This window comes from Notolabrus celidotus, chromosome 12 (assembly GCF_009762535.1).
Source record: "Notolabrus celidotus isolate fNotCel1 chromosome 12, fNotCel1.pri, whole genome shotgun sequence".
NCBI lineage: Eukaryota > Metazoa > Chordata > Actinopteri > Labriformes > Labridae > Notolabrus > Notolabrus celidotus.
The window spans coordinates 7,434,817-7,453,149 of record NC_048283.1 but is presented as its reverse complement, the minus strand read 5'-3'; the positions used below and the strand labels follow the sequence as shown (position 1 = coordinate 7,453,149).

The window sequence follows — 18,333 nt, the reverse complement described above, 5'->3', positions numbered from 1 at the left end:
CATGTGAGCCGGGGCGTCGTTTTGGAGGAGCTCCGAGGGGAGGGGGGGAGGGTTAGACGGAGTCCTGAGGAAATGCTACATTCAAATTCATGCTAGTTTTCCGTGACTACCAACCCCAGCTTTTATATGTAGCTCAACTAAAGCCAGTTGTGGCCTCTGGAGACAACTCCTCTGTTTGAGACTAGAAGCTCCAGGCTTCATGAACGCTGCCGGCACACACAGCACACCTAAAGCTCTGAGCTAGCTGTAGGCAGTTGCATTGTGGGTAATGGTTGCTGCAGCATGTTTCAACCATAGACTGTATGAAATAACGGACAGCACAACAGCTACACCAAGTGGAGCCAAAACTTTTAGAGCTCCTCCTGTAGCTGCTGTGTCCTAAAAATCACCTTACCCATTATAACAGATACTAGAAAATCAAAATACATGTCAAGTAAATTGTTTTCAAGCATGCTTTCTCTCATAGCAGTTGGTTTTCATCATGCTGATTTATGTGCAGGTGACTTAAAAGATGACTGATTGACAGCTCTGTTGGGCTCCTGCAGCGTTCTTTACCGGATATCAGAGTAGAGGAGGAACAGTGGGAGGAAACCTAACTAACACACGAGTCGTTAAACTTTCCATAGCCATTAGTTTCTCCGTCAGACCAACAGAAGAGTCTGTTCTGCTGTGGGCTGTATCGACCTTGGGGATCTTTAATGTTTCATCAGTCAGTTAGTTAAATGTGTATTTTGGTCAGCAGAAGGTGTGTGACGTCAATCCCGCAGCTCCATCAGCCAGATCTGTTCTGCGCATGCCTTGGCTGAACCAGTGTAACATGTCAGCGGCCATCAAGGCAGTATTTTGGCTTCACTTCTCACAATGAGAGGAGATGGAGGCATGCTGTTCATATTAAAATACAGTGTTTTTGACAATGAAAAACAAAAGAAGGAATTTATAATAGATGATATTCGTGATCAGTGTTAATAAAGCTGCCCATCACAAGTCTGGTAAGGTTATAAAGTGCAAGGCTAAATCTGAATACTACTATTTTAATGTCCAAGAGTTTCCTTGCCAGTGAAAAAGAGGGGTGGTTCAATGTGCCTTCAAAAGCTGTCAACACACTTAAAAACACCTTTCTGATGTGCAGAGGAGAGGTTTTTTTTAAACCACCGACTTCAAGCTGTACCAGGTGCTTTTCTCCCCTGACATGAAAAGAACTCCATTGAGTGGTACCTTGGTGTGAACTGTGTCCATGGACAGCCACTTTGCAAAATATCAGTATCAGCCATTAAAAACCCTGGCTGAAGCCTTGTGTACAGGGTCTCTGAAATAAAGCCAAGCTGGCTATCAACTGAGCATGGGCTGTCTGCACTGTAAATACAAAGAGAGGCAGCGGGAGAAAAGTGCACTCATCTTGCAGCTCGTCCTTTCTGTGCACAGTCAGGCAAGCTGAAAAGGGAGATTTTGTGCCAAAAAGTTGATGCATCCTTGTTAGGACAGGCAGCAGTGGACCGAAAATGGCTGAGTCTTAAGACTGAGTGTGTAGTTTTGATAATGTTGAATATTCTCCTTGCTAGCCCTTTCTTTGAGTTTCTTACTTCTCACAAAGTCCTTCAATCTCCCTTGAAAACTCTACCTCTCTCTTCCTTTTTACAGATCCAGAGATGGCACGGCTATTGTTCCTGATTATTCTCTATGCTCTTCCATCTCCTGTTGTGCCCATACATAATTCATCAACTGGAGGTAATTTGTGTGTGTGTTTGTGACTGTGTGTTTCCTGTGAGTGTGTGTTCACAGTATACATTAATGGACAGAAGTAGCTCTGTGGAGATTGCTAAGTGACCTGAATGAAGGGCTGTAATTTGGGCAGCAAAGGAAGGCATCAGTTACATCAACAATAAATCATGTAGCTGTAATATATCTACATTATCTGGAGGCAGAGCTTTCCCTCCGCTTCTGTCGTCCTTCATTCTGTCTTCTCTTCTCTTTTTTCAGGCTGTGGTATCATCCGGCCTCCTAGGGATGGGGGGATCCGCTACAGAGGTCTGACACAAGAACAGGTATGAAGAAAGTGTTCATTGTGCAGAATCTAATAACAGAGCTTCAGATTTTAAGTCAAGCACACAAAACCACAGTTGAGTCTGAGATTATAGCTGTATCTGTGGATTGTAATTTCATTTCTTTCTCAATGAATTTAAAATGAAAAACATGTCAATGTGAGAAAATAAGATGGTGACAATAGTTATTAAGTTGTCACAACACCAGCTGATGTTATAACTACACCATCAATACAAGTAGGTTGCATTTGTGCAGTTTCATTTTGAGAAATATCCATGTTTGATCATTTGCTGGCAAAGACTTGAAACAAAGTTAAACAGCTTGTCCTGTCCGTCTGAACGAAACTAAATACACCAAACAGCCGTGTTAAGAGTTACATAAATGTTTGAAAGTAAATTTGAAAATTAGCCTTATATTTAAGACTTGAGTGTTGCTGTTTTTGTGATCTAACAGTTAAAAAGAAATCAAGCGAATTCCCAAAATGTTGATCCAATGTGTTCTTGAGAGGGACACTGGGCTTCATGTATTTTCATGTTACACACGATCTGTTCCTACGAAGCAATCTGCTGGTCTGCTGGCTCATGTGCCTACCATGAGCCATCTTCCAGGATCAGCTGTAACCTTTGACCTTTGTCACATGACATCCAGCTGTCCCTCTGATCTGTCTTCCTTCTCAGCGGTGAACAGTTTGATAAAGCAGCGTGTCAGACTAAATCTTAAAACACAAGAGGATTAACAGTGAGACAAAGAGGCTCAGATACGTGCAAGCACGACTACTGAGTGTGAAACCAAGGATTGGGCACACAGCAGTGAATTGCTGTTTCACAGACAGGGATGGTTTAATGAGAGGACACTATGGAGTTGCATTATGGGAAATGTAAGAGGTTTGGCACCTCGACCCGTATAAGGCAGTATAAATCAGGATGTCTTCGCATTTGTTCTATCGATTGTGACTTTTTCTTTAAGTGCGAGAAAGTTCATCAAAAGCTGAAGTTACTAACTTTCCCCTGTGCTCTGCAGATTTAATAATGCTCAGGAGTGCACTAATTTGCAGAGCCATGTGTTGGGTTGAGATGTCTTGGCATTCAGTGTAGATTAATGTACAGTTCAGAGCTGGGACGCCCACTAAGGACACATGGAGCATGTGGACATAGACATGTTTCTGGTATTGGCTCCAATGTGGGGAACACTGCTATTCACTGTAAAGGAACATGGGTCTGTCTCGGTTTCTGCCCACGAAGATACACCACCCTGTACTCAATGACATCTTTGGCTTGTGGTGACATGACTGTGACTCTGCACTTAATTGCATTATGGAACAATCAATCTAATGGAGTTGCTGGTGGCTGCGGGATGTGTGGTGATGATGTTTTACTACATACTTGGACAGGCCTCTGTTATTCTGAGAATGAAAATGCCGGCTAAAGTTGTGTAAACAAAAAAACCCTGATATTCACTTGATCCCCAGTGACGCCCACAGGACCAGGAGAGCTTATACTTCAGATCTGAAGGGTTATTTTGATGGAATCTCTAAATGTAGAGTATTCATGAAGAGTTCAAAGCATATAATTAAATTAAAAACAGGATTATTTATTTAGAATATGTTTATTTTTTTGAGTTTTAACTTTTTTTAAAGATATATTTTCAGGGATTTTTTGCCTTTATTTGGCAGGGCAGCTGTAGAGAGACAGGGAATGTGGGGAGCAGAGAGTGGGGGAAGACATGCAGCAAAAGACCAAGGCCGGGAGTCGAGACTGTTGACGCTGGGCCACTGGCAATAGCCTCTGTATATGGGGCGTGCACTTAAACCACTAGGCCAACGTCACCCCTTCAGTTTTAACACTTGATTTGTTTTCTTTGCACTTTTTTCTGTTAAATATATAGTTTACATTTCTGCAAACCATCAAAATCTGTTGTAATGAACCTTTTATCTAGTATCTCAGGGTTTTTGGAATTGGGGTTGTAAATAATTTTTAAAGGGATGGAAAAAAGCTCCTTGTCTGGTTTGGTTTAATATACAGTTTGTAAGCATCTATCTGAACTTTGTTCCTAAATTATCATTATTGTGTGATTTTATTCACATTTCCTCCAAATTTAGCCTGAAATATTTCCGTCCTTTAAAGTGCTGTTGATTTGAAATGAAAACAAATCATTGGGTTCCAGTGATATTTGCTCTGTTTGCACTCACAGTTGCTTTGTCTGGCTTCAAATTCTGCTTCTCCCTGGTTGAGAAATCCAGACGCTTTGCATATGTAAATTTTGTTTATTTCAAAAGTTTAACCGCTGGGTACAACATCCATCCTCTGTGTTTATGCGCTGAAGGGGCTTTGAAGTTTCCACATCCCACTTTTATAAGCTTGAAATCCATTCTCCTACGTATGTGTTAAACTGAGGTTTAAGACGAGCACAACATTTTATTTCCCCTCTCTGCATCATTATGCTTAAGGTCAAACATCCCAATGAAGTGACACAAAACAAAACACATTAAGGCTCTCAAGGTTGGTACTAATGTTAGAAGAGAGATTGATACTATTTTAAAGTCCAAGCACCTACAGCTGAGCCACTGAAATGACTGATATCTGATGGCACCACTGTTGATGTATGAATGCACCAGTCAACACACATACATCACACACACCAAAACACACTACACAACATAAAATGGGAACATATAGCCAGAATCAGATTTTCCTCTTGGTGTAATTTAGAGTGTGACAGCCCATCAATTCATACAGTAGAGCCATAAATGTTCTTCCTAGCAGAGCTTCATTGTCACAGCCATATGTCAGCAGAGTGCAGTGCTCTGGGACAGAATGAGGGGGTCCCTGTGAGGATGAGAACACGAGGAAGCATCAGTCATGCTTTAATTACTGTCTCTCCGTCTGTGTCTCTCTCACAGATCCGCAGCGTGCAGATCCTGCCTGTGGATTACGAGATCGAGTACATCTGCAGAGGAAACCGGGTGATTGTGGGACCCAAGGTCAGGAAGTGTTTACCCAACGGCACATGGACGGACATGACACAGCACAGCAGATGTTGTAAGTCCTGTTTTGATCTCATTTCTCCCTCTTGTTCTCCTGTCCTCCACCCTTCTCTTAATATATCACAAACAATCCCCCTCCCAGAGAACTCTGACACATGAGGATCAGCTTTATATGATCTGTTTGTTTCAACATTCAAATAAAGCCCAGTTAAAAAACTAAGCTGTTTTGACAGTGCATTACCGCCTTCCCTGCTTACGCTACACACAGAGGAACGTGTGAAATACTGAGCAACCTTCACTCTCACTTTTTGAAGAACTGAGATTGGAGTCATTTTTATCGACTGCAGTACTAATGTGAAAATCCAAAGTTAAGAGAAGTGATGCAGTCCTGAACAAAGCTCACATGAAACCAATCCGCAGCCTTTTACCTCCCATCAAATTCAAACCTGCAATAACTGCATTGAGCCCTGGCAGTGAGAGCTGGAAATGTGGACACAGTGCTGACACATCATCACCCTCCCAGCCACAATGACTAACTTGTTGGCAAACAGTTGCCCATTAACACATCCAGCAGTTCTGTGAGAACATTTCCGGTCGTGATTTTAGCCACCTAGCAAAAGATCTGCTATGTAATGCTCCCTGTCAGGCTGGGCTCCTGATCATGATGGAGACAGGATGGCCCTTGGGAGGGCTTGTGCTGAACTGGATTGCTAGAATCATCCACTGCGGAGTGAGTTTGAGCTTATGCCCTCTGCTCAGGGTGCAGATGTAGAAGACTAGAAGACTACATCTCATTTATCCCAAGTACAAGTCATATGCTTAACAAGAATGAGTTCTTAGGCTGCTTTATTTGCTTTTTTTTTTTGCACATTGGCACACCTCAATATCGCACATTGACCATTTCTACTTTTGAAATCTCAATTTGTGTATGAGTTCTGAATTCGACTGATTTTACTCTTGATGTTGTTGATATAGTTCTTTTAGTTGGGTCATATTGTGTCCATTTTAAAGCCTGATTTCATTTTACTGTTGAGGTTGTCCTTGTGTATAATGCAAGTCAGCTTGCAAAACAAATTGGCCTTTGTAAGACAATAAAGGAAATCTGAAAGTGAATCTCTGTGTTCACCATCCAGTCTCTATCTTCATCTATCTGCTGTTTGCTGCTGAGCAGGACGAGTAAAGTGGATTTTCTGTGAGCTTTGTCAGGGTTAACTGTGGCTGGAAACAACTTTACCAAAACAGTGAGAGTGAACAATAACAGTGTAGCTGAGAACCAGTGGCTAATCCATAAAGCTCCATAAAGCAGAGAGGAGTTGCAGATCATAAAGTAAACAGTACAAGTAAGCCCTGTGGTGTTTTGAAATAGTTTTTAAATGATCACTTAATACATTAAAAAAATATTCAAATAGCCACTTTTAATAGCGGCTGTGCAAATTCTTGTAAATACTACCACTACTACTACTATTACTACTACTGAAACTACTACTACTTCTGAAACTACTACCAATGCTAGTAAAAATGTATTATTATTATTTTAATGCACTTATCCACACTCTATTATTATTATTATTATTAAATATTATTGTTGGAATGACAACAACAACAATAATAATATAATAATGATGAAAATAATAATATTAATTTATTATTAATTATAATACTACTACTACTACTACTACTAATAATAATAATAATACAAATATTAATAATAACAATTATCAAAGTAATTCTAATAAGAATGCAGTGTGGATAATTGCTTCAAAATAAGAAACATTAGAAGAAAGAGTGCGCTCTGAAACTTGATACAATATAATGGGAGAAGGAGTGATTTCTAAAGTCTAGGAGCTAAAACAGCAGAGGAGCCTGTGTGCATGTTATGGCCAAAAGATTGTGGTTGGATTGCCCAAGAGGTATATGTAAGGGGTCAAAAGCTTAGGTATATACAAAGGGGTTAAACTATGAAATGCTGTAGATTAAATTAAAAGTATCTTGAGGGGCCGCTGATGAATCCAACAAACTACTGGAAGTTACCAAACATTTCTGTGACGGTGTCTTTATACAACATCTGCTCATTTTAATGAGAAGAAGTGAACAGTTTTCAACTTTCACAATCACTTTGCGTTACTTTACTTTAGACAAAGACGTAGATGACATCAGGAAGGACCTGTGGAGTTTCCAGCTGCTCCATCTGTCTCCACAAACTCTGTTAACTTTGCACAAAACACCAGCCTTTACTTCACGAAGAGTCCCTCTGTAGACTGGATAAATTAATTAACTGGCTGCACAGAGGATTAAGATATTCTTTAGGAGAGGATGAAGAATTTTGTAATTAGTAGTAATTATGTCTCCCTCTGAGAGACCTAGGATGGCCTTTTGTTCGTCACTGGGGATTAAGGAAATGATCTTGTGTGTAACTCTCCTCTACTAGCTGGCTACCATCATTAACAGTGGCATGTAATCATTACTGACCTGTTATTTTGCAAAAAGGGAAAAAAAGCAAAGACGGACTTGATCAATAAATATACAAAAGTATTTGCTGATGCAGCGAGTCTGTGATGATTAAACACAGCTTTCAATGATTGAGCTAACATCAAGTAATGACATTTTATTACACAGCACTTCATCATAAATATGAGGCGGATAGTAAAGTTTTTCTCTTTGTCTACAAACTGTAATCAGGCTGTTACCATCTAATATGTAAAACTAGAATAATGTGAAGGTGGTCTGATTAAGGTACCTTCTCAGGCAGCTGTCTAATGTTTTTACTACAACTATCTACTCTGTTGTTAGAGTCAGCAGACAGCAGCAGATGCTAAGTTGCCAATAACAGCAACACATTATTTTTTACCTGCTCATTTGACAGGGACAAATGTCTGAATCATTGCTTCATGAAGTTTACAAAGTAGACACCATGCATACAGGTGTCTAGCCGGGGATATGTCTCATATGTTGGTATGAAAGAGGGGTGAAGGAAGCCATCTATGTTAAGCTTGAACACCCTTCTCTTAACAGAGGTGGTGGACTAAGACACCATTTGTCTCCAACATACAATGCTGTTTTGAATTCTCGGTCAAGAGAAGTAAGACCATACTCACACCAGAGACCATGTGACTCCAATGACTCACAGCTGACCCATCACAGAACGACTAACAGGAACTAGACTAGCAACCCCACTTAGGACCCTTTGTGACTCCTGGACACACCCACGACTGTTAGTGGCTTATATCTTCGAGCTCTTCCCCAGTCTGGTCAGAACTGAAGAAGCCCTTCGGAGGAGAGGTGAAGCGTCTTCAAGAATTTCTACCAGTCCAGTTGCCTTACAGATCAAGCTTTGGATAGCCAGGAATAATTTGCTAGCCCTGTCCCTGGTTAGGCTTCCAGAAGTTTAAGTGTGTTGAGTTTAAGATACGGGAACCTTTAAAAACATACAATCGGATCAATGTGTTCTTTGAAAATGTTGGACTGCAACACAGATGGAAGCCAGCATAAATAGATAAAAAACTATGTACAAAGTGTGCATATATTTTTGCATGTGATCTATGATTTTTAACTGTACAGTTAGTGTTCACAGACTTGCTTCAGTTTCAGTCATTGCTTCATAAATTTGTGTTAAAAACTTGAAGTTCTGTCAGTTTCTTGATGTCAGCTGGTAATGCATTTCGTAGTTTTATACCTCTCACTGAGAAGGATGATTGACTGAATACTGCTGCCAAACAGTTTCCACTTACTGCACCTCCAGTTCTGATTCCACTACTTTGTTTATTCACCGTTTGACAGAATATTCCTGCTGAAAGGTTGTTCACACATTTAAAAAAAATAGTTGTATGAATGAAAAATTAACAAAAAAACTCAGTAAATTGTGTTTCTGTAGAATGAGGCAGTGATGCCTTCTGACTGATTTCTGATCCATTGTTTTCAATGCCTGATTATAAAGCAAGTTGGCAGGACACACAAATCGCTCGCTGGGTTAGCCCTTGAAGCAGTAGTTGATGGTTTGACTCCAGGCAATGACCCTTTGCTGCATGTCACCATCTACTTCCCCCACATTCCCTGTCTCTCTTCAGCTTTCCTATCAAAAACAGGCAAAAAGTCCCAAAAAAGAATCCACTAAAATAAAAAAAGTGTCTTTAAATTAATTCTGAATTTAATTGGCAACTATTAACTAGAAGGCCAGCTCAGTCCTGGACCCTGTGGAGGTGGTGGCTGACAGGAGAATTATGGCCAAGCTGTCGTCTCTGATGGACTTTTTTTTTTTCTTTTTTTTTATATATATATTCTTTTACTGTACACCTTCTTGTTTGCTGCTGTAACTCCATGAATTTCCCCGTTGTGGGACGAATAAAGGAGTATCTTATCTTATCTTATCTTATGTTATTATAGAGCAGCTAAATGTGTATAATGTGAGATCTGTGCTTAGTTGTAGTTATGAGTTGGTCTGATGTATATCACATGCGTTGAAGTTGTGTTGGAGCGGGTTGACTAAGGCAGATAAAAAGAGGAGTGCTGAAATCTTGCCAGGAAATGAATGAATGAATGATTGGTTAAAAAAATTGGAGCTGATAAAATGCTCTTACTCTTGCGATGTTTCCCTGTTGAAAGAAATAGGATTTTATATTGTTAACATGATGATCAAATTTCAGTCGATGGGCAAACACACTGCCAAGATTTCTGGAGAAGGATTCAACAAACAGGGAGAGTGGACCAATATGCTGGAGGATGTTGTTTGTGGGATGTTCGGGCAGATAATATGAAGCTCAGTTTTGCTGAGGAAATTAAAGAGACATCTGATTTTCGATAGCAGCCCAACCGATCTCCAGAGTGACCAAGTTGCTATAGTCTTTATATGGATGTATAACTGAGTGTAATCAGCGTAGCAGGGATGTGATATAGAGCCAAATGACTTATCTGAACGTGGGAACCCAGCTAGTAATGTTCTGATCTAAAAGCATTCTGTTAATGTTACAGAGAATGTTACTGTAATGTAAGTTTGCTTTGTGAACACAAAGAATGTTTTTTGGGTTCTGACACTTTTGGATAATTAAATATGCCCCGTGTCAAATTGACCCAGGAACATTATTGCTGTTCCTGAGAAACGAACATAACAGGAGGGTTAATAGACATTTCAATAATGTGAATTTTTAAGATACAGATTTTTTTTTTAGCAAGGAGTGTGTCTGTTAGTGTGCTTAGTGTACATGGATGTGTGTCTCATGTCAGTTTGCATGGTGAAGGATGGTGTGCATGAAATGTTTTATCTACTACAAGCGGCCCTGCAGGAAAAGTTTGGGAACCACTGATTTAGAACATGTTCTCATGTTGTAAAAATTCACAAATCCACCACAATCTTCTGGCTAGATTTGAAATCATCAACTTTTGGAACACTCTGTGTGGTAAAATAATCCTAAATAATCTTAAACACTTTTCACAATCCTCCTTAGAATTAAGGAATTAGCACCTAAAGCAGGAAATTCAGCAGACTGAATACCAGGCCAACAACCACAATACAGAGCAGGCAGAGTGTCCAAGTCACTCACTATGACAGCAGGTAACCAATCAGATTACAGAGGCGGTTCACATCAGACGCCACATCCCTGAACTCTGAATTGTGATACAGGTTTCAATCTCCCGTCTTTATGATTGCTTTTTTTACACAATGACACCTGATCCATTTGATGATGGAGACTGTCAGATGCTATTTAAAGCTCTAAAACCAGAAAGTGGATGGTTGAGCTTGCAGTATTTTTGTCAAGTATTTTAGTTGAATAGTCAGAAATCGTTCCACTCAAAGTTCTGTGTCTTCAGGTAATTTGTCCCCAAAGCAGAGCTTATAACCACACTTTAGTTTCTGTTGAATTCTGATCTGCTGTTTGTTATCTTGCTTTGTGTGGTTGGTAACTGATCAGCTTTGTGTCCTGTGTTGTTCTGAGGCATGTGTGTGCATAAGAAACGACTTAATGAATAAATAATAATTAAATAAATGTAAATGTGAACTTATCTATGACACCCCCACAGAGAGTAATTTTGGCTGATGCTTGCTTGTTATTGCTTTCGACTGATTACATTTAGATTGTTATTCCAGAAAACAAAGGAGCGAGGCTGAATGGCTTCCACATGTTTAAATCTAATGTGCATAATGTGCAGTAAATTATATATTTATCATGATAGTTTTTTAATTGCTTTTCCTCTTCAAACTGGGTCTGAGAGTGTGTTCAAGATCCAAACTGGGCCTGCAGACCAACAGTGTCTAATTCCAAAGTGTGGCTTGAATGTAATTTCTACTCACATCACATCCACAGTGCCTCTGCAAACACTGAGAATAAGGCCAACAATCCAATCAAATCCCTGTGATATCTCTGTTTTTAGTCTTTCAGTTCACATTTAACATCAGTGGAATTTATTTTTCCCATGAGAATTTTTTTTGTTTTCTCTGGCTTATGTAACAGCACAAGCTGCAATGTGCAGATTGCAGTTTTATTATGTGCTCGCATGCTGGAAGGAAGATTCAACAAACTCGACAGCTCAACCAATTATATTCAGAGCTGGGCCATTTTTTCAGGAAATCCAACCAAGAGAACAAAGTTGAATCATACAGAGGCTGTAGCATAGCAAGCTAACCTCACAAACGAGGGCCTTAGTGTTGCTTAATAGATTTCTTACTGTAAATAACACAAACATCTGTATCTAGGTCAAAATGGTTCCTGGAGCATTTTAGGTTTGGTTACAGAGACTTTCTCACTTCCTCATCCTTGTGCCAGGTTGTGTCTGCATGATACCTGAAAGTAATACAATATTATGCACCTATACAAACTCATCTCAGAGGAGAAACCTCTCAAGATACACAAGTAGTTCTCCGTAGCCTCTTGTACTTGCAAAACATTTTTAACTTGTTGCATATCTTCAACCTGTTCAAGTGCTTGTTTAGTTATTGGAAAAACCTATTACTGACAAAAGGGAGAGGCTCTGAATATTTTAAGTAGTCAGTCAGCTGCAGCAATAACATGAAGTCATGGTAAACCTTGAATACAGGAATATTTTTAACCTATTCCCTTTGTAACTGAGGCTAAAGTTCACCATGCCAATCTTTGTTCTAAGTAATAGGACAAGAGGTAAAAAGCGTACAACAACATCAGCTGTTGTTCACGTTCAGAGCTAAATGGTAATTCTCAGCTTGCTGACAAGCTAAACTAAGATGGTGAACATGGCAAACATATCCCGTTTACATCAGCATGTTAGCATCGTCATTATGAGCATGTTGGTGTGCTGTTGATAGCCAGTAGCTCAATTGTTGTGCCCACTACAGCCTCTCAGAGCTGCTAGCATGGCTGTCTAAGACTACATTGACCAGCACAAGTAGTATCTGATTCAGGCAACATACATAAGTGCTCACCCTTTAGTGACACTCACCTCGGGTCTGCCGGTGGGTCTTGTTCTTTTGTGAATGCGGGGCAGTTGTACACCAGGAATCTGATACAGGCCACATCTGAAAAGTAATGTGAACAATAGACATTGGCAGATTAATTGCTTGACTGAAGGGACAGTTAATGGTATTTTGAAATAATCAGCATCGGCCTGCTTTCATGACGCCAATTAAAAAACTAAACAAATAAGGTCTGCAGACACTGCAGGCTGCCTCATTAGTGTGAAGTGAGTATATAAAAGCAAAAGAAGAAAATACAAGAACTCAGAAAAGCAATCAGAAGGATTAAAAAAATGGTAAAAAAATTAAGTAAAAGGATAAAAAGGACACTGCTTTGTAGAAGCATAACTCAAAAAGAAATCCTCTGGTTTGGGAGTCGTCTATGTGAAAAATTGCCACCATATGAAAACATTGCTACTTAATTATCCCAATCATTTACATCTTGATTGGCCAAGCTGCAAGAATCAGCTCCATCCTCAAATTGACAGTGTGCAAACGACAAACTACAGTGTAATGTGAGTGAGTCACTTTGACTCTGTGGTCCCCTTCAGCACGGCTGTGCAGTTCTGTGTCTTTCAGCTCTGTACTGGTCTTAAGTCTGCTACTTTTTGTTAAGTCTAACTGCTATAATGGACCTGCCTTTATTACTGCAGGCATAATAGTCACAATTATCTGGTAATAACTGGGAACCACTTATCTCTAAACCACAGCCTATTTCCCAGAGGAGATGGTGTAGACCAAACACAGAGTTAAAAGAGACTGAATGTTGGATTTCAGGTGCTCAAAAACATGGCCTCACTACTGCTGCTAATGTGTCTCTGCTGTACTTGATTTGAAGTGCAACAGCTTGCTAACACTTATCACAGCTCTTTATAGTCATTAGATGTTAATGTTGACTCTAAAACTTGATCTACTGTACCCAAAAGCCTTTACAAACTGAAATAGTTAGTTAGCTGGCTAGTTTGCCAAGCATAACACATTTACATCTGAGGATTGTTATGTGGCTGCAATTCTACCTCTTTGTTTCTCTTTCATTACCTTTCTGTAACTCTATTTGTCTCTGTCTCTTCCCCTGTTGTGTCCCTGCCTGTTCCTAGTGCTGCTTTGTGCGCGGGTGTGGACTTCTCTGGAGAACGGCCGGGTGTCAGTGAAGCCGCCTGGACCTCCGGTGGAAGGAACGATCCTCCACTACAGCTGCCATGCCGGCTTCATCCTGGAGGGCAGAAACATCAGCCATTGCACCAAACTGGGCAAATGGGACGCCCCCAAACCCACCTGTCTCTGTGAGTGTCTCATTCAGTCAGTGACACAGATGAGATTTTACATCAAGCTTTGGATTACAATAGAACTGAGAAAACCATGTTTTATAATTGGATGCCTCTCACTGTCTCAGGGGGAAGCTAGCTGACTGCACAGATGGTAATGAATAGTTGCATTATCATTGCAGCAAGTATAGCATGCTGGTTCAGAAATATCAGTGTGGTTGAATATAGAAATGTTTCAAAGATAGATATTAATGAATCATTGTGTGTGAAGGTTATAACTTCCTAATTTTATTGTTCACAGTTTAGGAAGTTCTAAGAAAAGGTGTATTTTTCATTGTCATCAATTTAAGAGCTGAAACCTCTTTATTAATAGTTTAAAAGAGGGGCGGTCTAAGCGTCCCACGTATAGAGGCTATAGTCCTTGTCGCAGAGGTTGCCGGTTCGACTCCTGGCCGGTTGACCATTTAAAGGATGACTTGCCAACTCTTTATTCCCCACATTTCCTGTCTCTCTTCAGCTGTCCTGTCCAATAAAGGTGAAAAAAGCCCAAATATATATTTTTTAAAAAGATTAAAAGACTATCAGAAATCACTTTTAAATTTAGTATTTGTTAAATTCAATATTTAAAGAAAAATAAATTTAAGATTTTTTTTAAAGAAAAAAATCTAAATGCTCCTTGCTTCTGAAGTACCAGGATAAGATTCTTTCCTTGTCATAAATTTGACTAAATCGAATGTTTTTGAGTTGATAAGATAAATATAATAATTCAAATGTATTGCTTTGGCCTCCAGCAGACATTAACATAGCTATTTTATGAACATTTCAATGTCAAAATCTATCAGCTCATTGAGAAAATTGCTTTTAAACTGATGTTTAATCAAATAATTGTGAGTTGCATTAATTTAACCCTCCTATTATCCTTGGGGTCAATTGGACCTCATTCAATGTTTAACGTCTCTAAATGAATGACTAACATAATTTCTTTGGCTTCATATTTCATGACCTTTTCCCAATATAATGGGAACAACTGGGAAAACGTAAAATCAAAAATGTTTATATGTTCCAATTTCCTGTAAAAACAAAAAAAAAAGGCATCAGTGTTCCTTGGGGTCAATTTGACCCGTCTGTTTTAGCTGTATAAAACTTAAGAAATATCAACATTTAACACATATTTGTTTTGGTTGTTTTGGATGCTATTGAGGTCACTATAACATTTAATTTTAAAACCTAAAAAAGCCTCCCTCTGCTTTAGAGCTCTAACCTAATGTTACCACACCTGTGGTACTGCGAGAACCACTGATAGTTACACAACATGGGGGTAGAGCTAACGTATAAAAGCAAGCACAGCGGCCTTCTGAACCATTTCTCCTCTTGATCTCTTTGACACCAAGGATAAAAGATGTTAGTAAATTTGAGGGTAACAGGAGGGTTAAACCCCTTATTGGCATTTTCATTGCAGCAAGTATAGCATGTTGGTTAAGAAATATCAGTGTGGTTGAATATAATAATGTTTCAAAAATAGATGTTAATGAATCATTGTGTGTGAGGGTTATAACTTCCTAATTTTATTGTTCACAGTTTAGGAAGTTCTAAGAAAAGGTGTATTTTTCATTTTCATCATTTTAAGAGCTGAAACCTCTTTATTAATAGTTTAAAAGACAATCAGAAATCACTTATAAATTGTTTTTTTTTTAACATTTAAAAAAAAAATTGCTCCTTGCTTCTTAGATACCAGGATAAGATTCTTTCCTTGTCATAAATTAGACTAAATCGAATGTTTTTGAGTTGATAAGATAAGTATAATAATTCAAATGCATTGCCTTGGCCTCGAGCAGACATTAACTAAGCTATTCTATAAACAATTCAATGTCAAAATGTATCAGCTCATTGAGAAATTTGCCGTTAAACTGATATTTAATCAAATTATTATGAGTTGCATTTATTTACATCCCTTATTGGCATAAATATACATTGTAATCAAACACACAGCTCACGTTGTTATTAAAGCCTTCTCTCAAAAAATGGGAACATACGGCTTTGCAGATGACAATAATTACAAACACCTGCTCTCCCAACGGTGAAGCGTGGTTGCTAGGCGATAAATGATCCAGCCAATCAGAGAGCAATCCACAGAGGGGGTCTGCCCGGTTGGCTCACGCAGGTAAAACAAACGATGGACACTAACCTGATGTAAAAACTGAGAGGGCGTGAGTTGTGAGATCAGTGGCAGCCCGGAGTGCTCTCCGTTTACAACAGCCGGCATGTTTACAGTCTGAAAGGATTTGTCCAAATTAGTGCAAACAAACGAGGATTTCAGAAAGAAAAACAAACAGATGAAACGAAGAACAGAAAGAAATGACATCGCCAACTGGTTATCAGAGGAGTTGGCATGGCAACCCAGAAAGTTGCTATGGGAATGGTCGTATTAAAAGGATAAAAGAGGGAATTATGAGCACAGTTGGACCGAGAGTAGGCTACTCATTGTGTAATGATTGAACCAGTAACAGGCCCATATTTGTTAATAAGCCCTCATAATGCTCTGTGAGAGGGTTAACATCTCCTGTGGTGATACTATAAGATGTGTCAGGATACCTAAATGCTCGAAATTCAAAGGTTTACTCTCTAATTTTAAGGTTTTCTGTAAAATACCAAATGATTACATAACACCTTCCTCAGTAAGGAACCTCCTGCCAGAGAGTTACAGCTCAGCATCCAACCCACAGTGCATGTCTCAACTTAAATGCTGTGTGACCGCCATCTAGTGGAGGAAAATGATTAGAATTTTGCGCCTTACTGCACCAAAATCTTTACAAATTATACATGACAAAGGTGAATTATTTAGCTGAATAGACATCAGGCTTTTCAAGGAGAGGTTTGTTTGAAATGCTGAATCTGCATGACAAATTCCTTCCAACTTTAAACTCTCCTGTTACGACAAAGACTTCTTAATCGACTGCTCTTTTTCTTTCTTTTCCTTCCTTTTGCTTCTGCTGGCCAAAGATGACAGAAACTACACAGGTAAGCAGTTTATTTTCAAGCCAACTAAATCATATTACATTGCTTTAGATGGTTCTGTTATCTTGTGTTTCATGGACGTTGGTCTGGCCCATGTTGACTGATATGACACTAAACGTAGTCGCTATCAGATATGAGCCTCTTGCATAACATTGCTTACATTGCACAGAAACAAAGACGACTTCTCTCTCATGCTCAACAGATAAAATCTACCAAAGAGATGATTTCATTTCTGTTAAAAGCTAAAAAAATATGACACATCCAGAAAAATACTCATCAGATATGGCGGGTCTTTTGCTTAAAAACTTGTCCCATAAATCATCAGAGATTGTTTCCATTATAACACAAAATATCTCACCTATATCACCTCATAAATAAGTATTTTATATTCATAGAGTCCATTAAGTCTGTCTGTATGAATAGCCGGTGCTTAAACGTGACACAGATTTTATATGTGAGATGTAATGTGCATTGTCACCACAAGAGGGCAGCAGCAGTCTGGAGCATTGAAAAGTCACTTCTCTGCAGTGGAGGATGCAAATCCCCTCACCAGCTGGAAAATATGATTTTTGGGTGGAGATCTTGGAAGTTTCTTTTCTGAATAGCTGGTACAATGCAGTTTATTGTCTTCTGTGAGATAGAGATTAAAATTTGTGAGAGGCTGTGCACTCAGAAGTTAGTCTTCACATCTGATTTTTGGGGAGCATCCCTATGTTCCCACATTTCCTTTTTCATAAATCTGTATCAGATTTTATCCCCCTTTCTCCAAATTTGGTAGCCAATTACACCCAACCTATTATCCAGTAGCAGCAATGGACTACAGATGGAATGTAGTTTTTAGCTAAATCTGGTGATGTCATGAGGTGATGTTTAGTTCAGTTTTTCCATGTGTTTCATGCCTTGGTTTTTCCTGTGTTTATTCAGTATCAGTGATCCTTTGTGTCCCTTGTGTGTTTTAGGATCCATGTCTCTTTTTGTACTTTCTGATGTTTCTTAGGCTATGTTCAGTGTGAACGGCCAAGGTGGATTTGATGCACATTTGATACTTTCACGTCACTTTATAGCGACACGTTACAATTCTGCGTGGCGGTAGCCTTGCAAAGATGGAGGATAGCAATCCTCCTAAATCCTAAATATATGGGGGGACACTTCCATACATGCAAAGCTTTAGGGTTCATACCTTAACCGGTCTGTGTTTGAAAGTATATTGAAAGAACTTGTGAAATAGCTGCATGTGACGTCATTGTTACTGTTCTTTTGCACATGCGGGGCAGTTTGGAGCCGCAGACAGTTCACACTGAAACCGGATACAGGTCACATTATAGATGGTAATGTGAACAGGCAAACAAAAAAATCAGATCTGAGCAAAAAATCTGAATTGAGCATTAAACCTGGCAGCGTTAATGTAGCCTATGTCTTGTCTTGTGTTCTCTGTTTTGTAGTTCTTAATCCTCTGTGTTTCTAGGTTACTTACTTCTTTAATCTGCATTTTTGGGTCAGATCATTCTGTCACATAAGGAGAAAAGTAGAAGAGGACCCAAAAATGCAGATTAAAAAAAATAAAGAATTTAAAAACAGAACTTACTTTAGAACAAAAACCCAGGAAACACAGA

The 18,333-nt window shown here is 39.2% G+C and overlaps 1 protein-coding gene and 1 long non-coding RNA gene across 3 annotated transcripts in view; one reads left to right on the top strand and one right to left on the bottom strand.

Annotated features, from left to right (window-relative positions):
- The window catches only part of gabbr1a (gamma-aminobutyric acid (GABA) B receptor, 1a), a 113,490-nt gene that overhangs the window by 3,863 nt on the left and 91,294 nt on the right, over nucleotides 1-18,333 (top strand). Inside the window, exons 2-6 of the mRNA XM_034697519.1 lie at nucleotides 1,639-1,725; nucleotides 1,978-2,042; nucleotides 4,940-5,078; nucleotides 13,538-13,723; nucleotides 16,706-16,723. Of these exons, the coding sequence (XP_034553410.1) occupies nucleotides 1,647-1,725; nucleotides 1,978-2,042; nucleotides 4,940-5,078; nucleotides 13,538-13,723; nucleotides 16,706-16,723 (487 nt within the window). The 5' untranslated portion in view covers nucleotides 1,639-1,646. The remainder of the gene's footprint in view (nucleotides 1-1,638; nucleotides 1,726-1,977; nucleotides 2,043-4,939; nucleotides 5,079-13,537; nucleotides 13,724-16,705; nucleotides 16,724-18,333) is intronic.
- The window catches only part of LOC117822673, a 39,379-nt gene that overhangs the window by 6,760 nt on the left and 14,286 nt on the right, over nucleotides 1-18,333 (bottom strand). The window contains exons 2-4 of one of the 2 annotated variants that reach the window (XR_004633240.1): nucleotides 13,479-13,653; nucleotides 12,428-12,503; nucleotides 1,908-2,027 (exon numbers count right to left, since the gene is read on the bottom strand). This is a non-coding gene — a long non-coding RNA (uncharacterized LOC117822673). The remainder of the gene's footprint in view (nucleotides 1-1,907; nucleotides 2,028-12,427; nucleotides 12,504-13,478; nucleotides 13,654-18,333) is intronic. The other variant, XR_004633239.1, reaches the window with a different exon arrangement.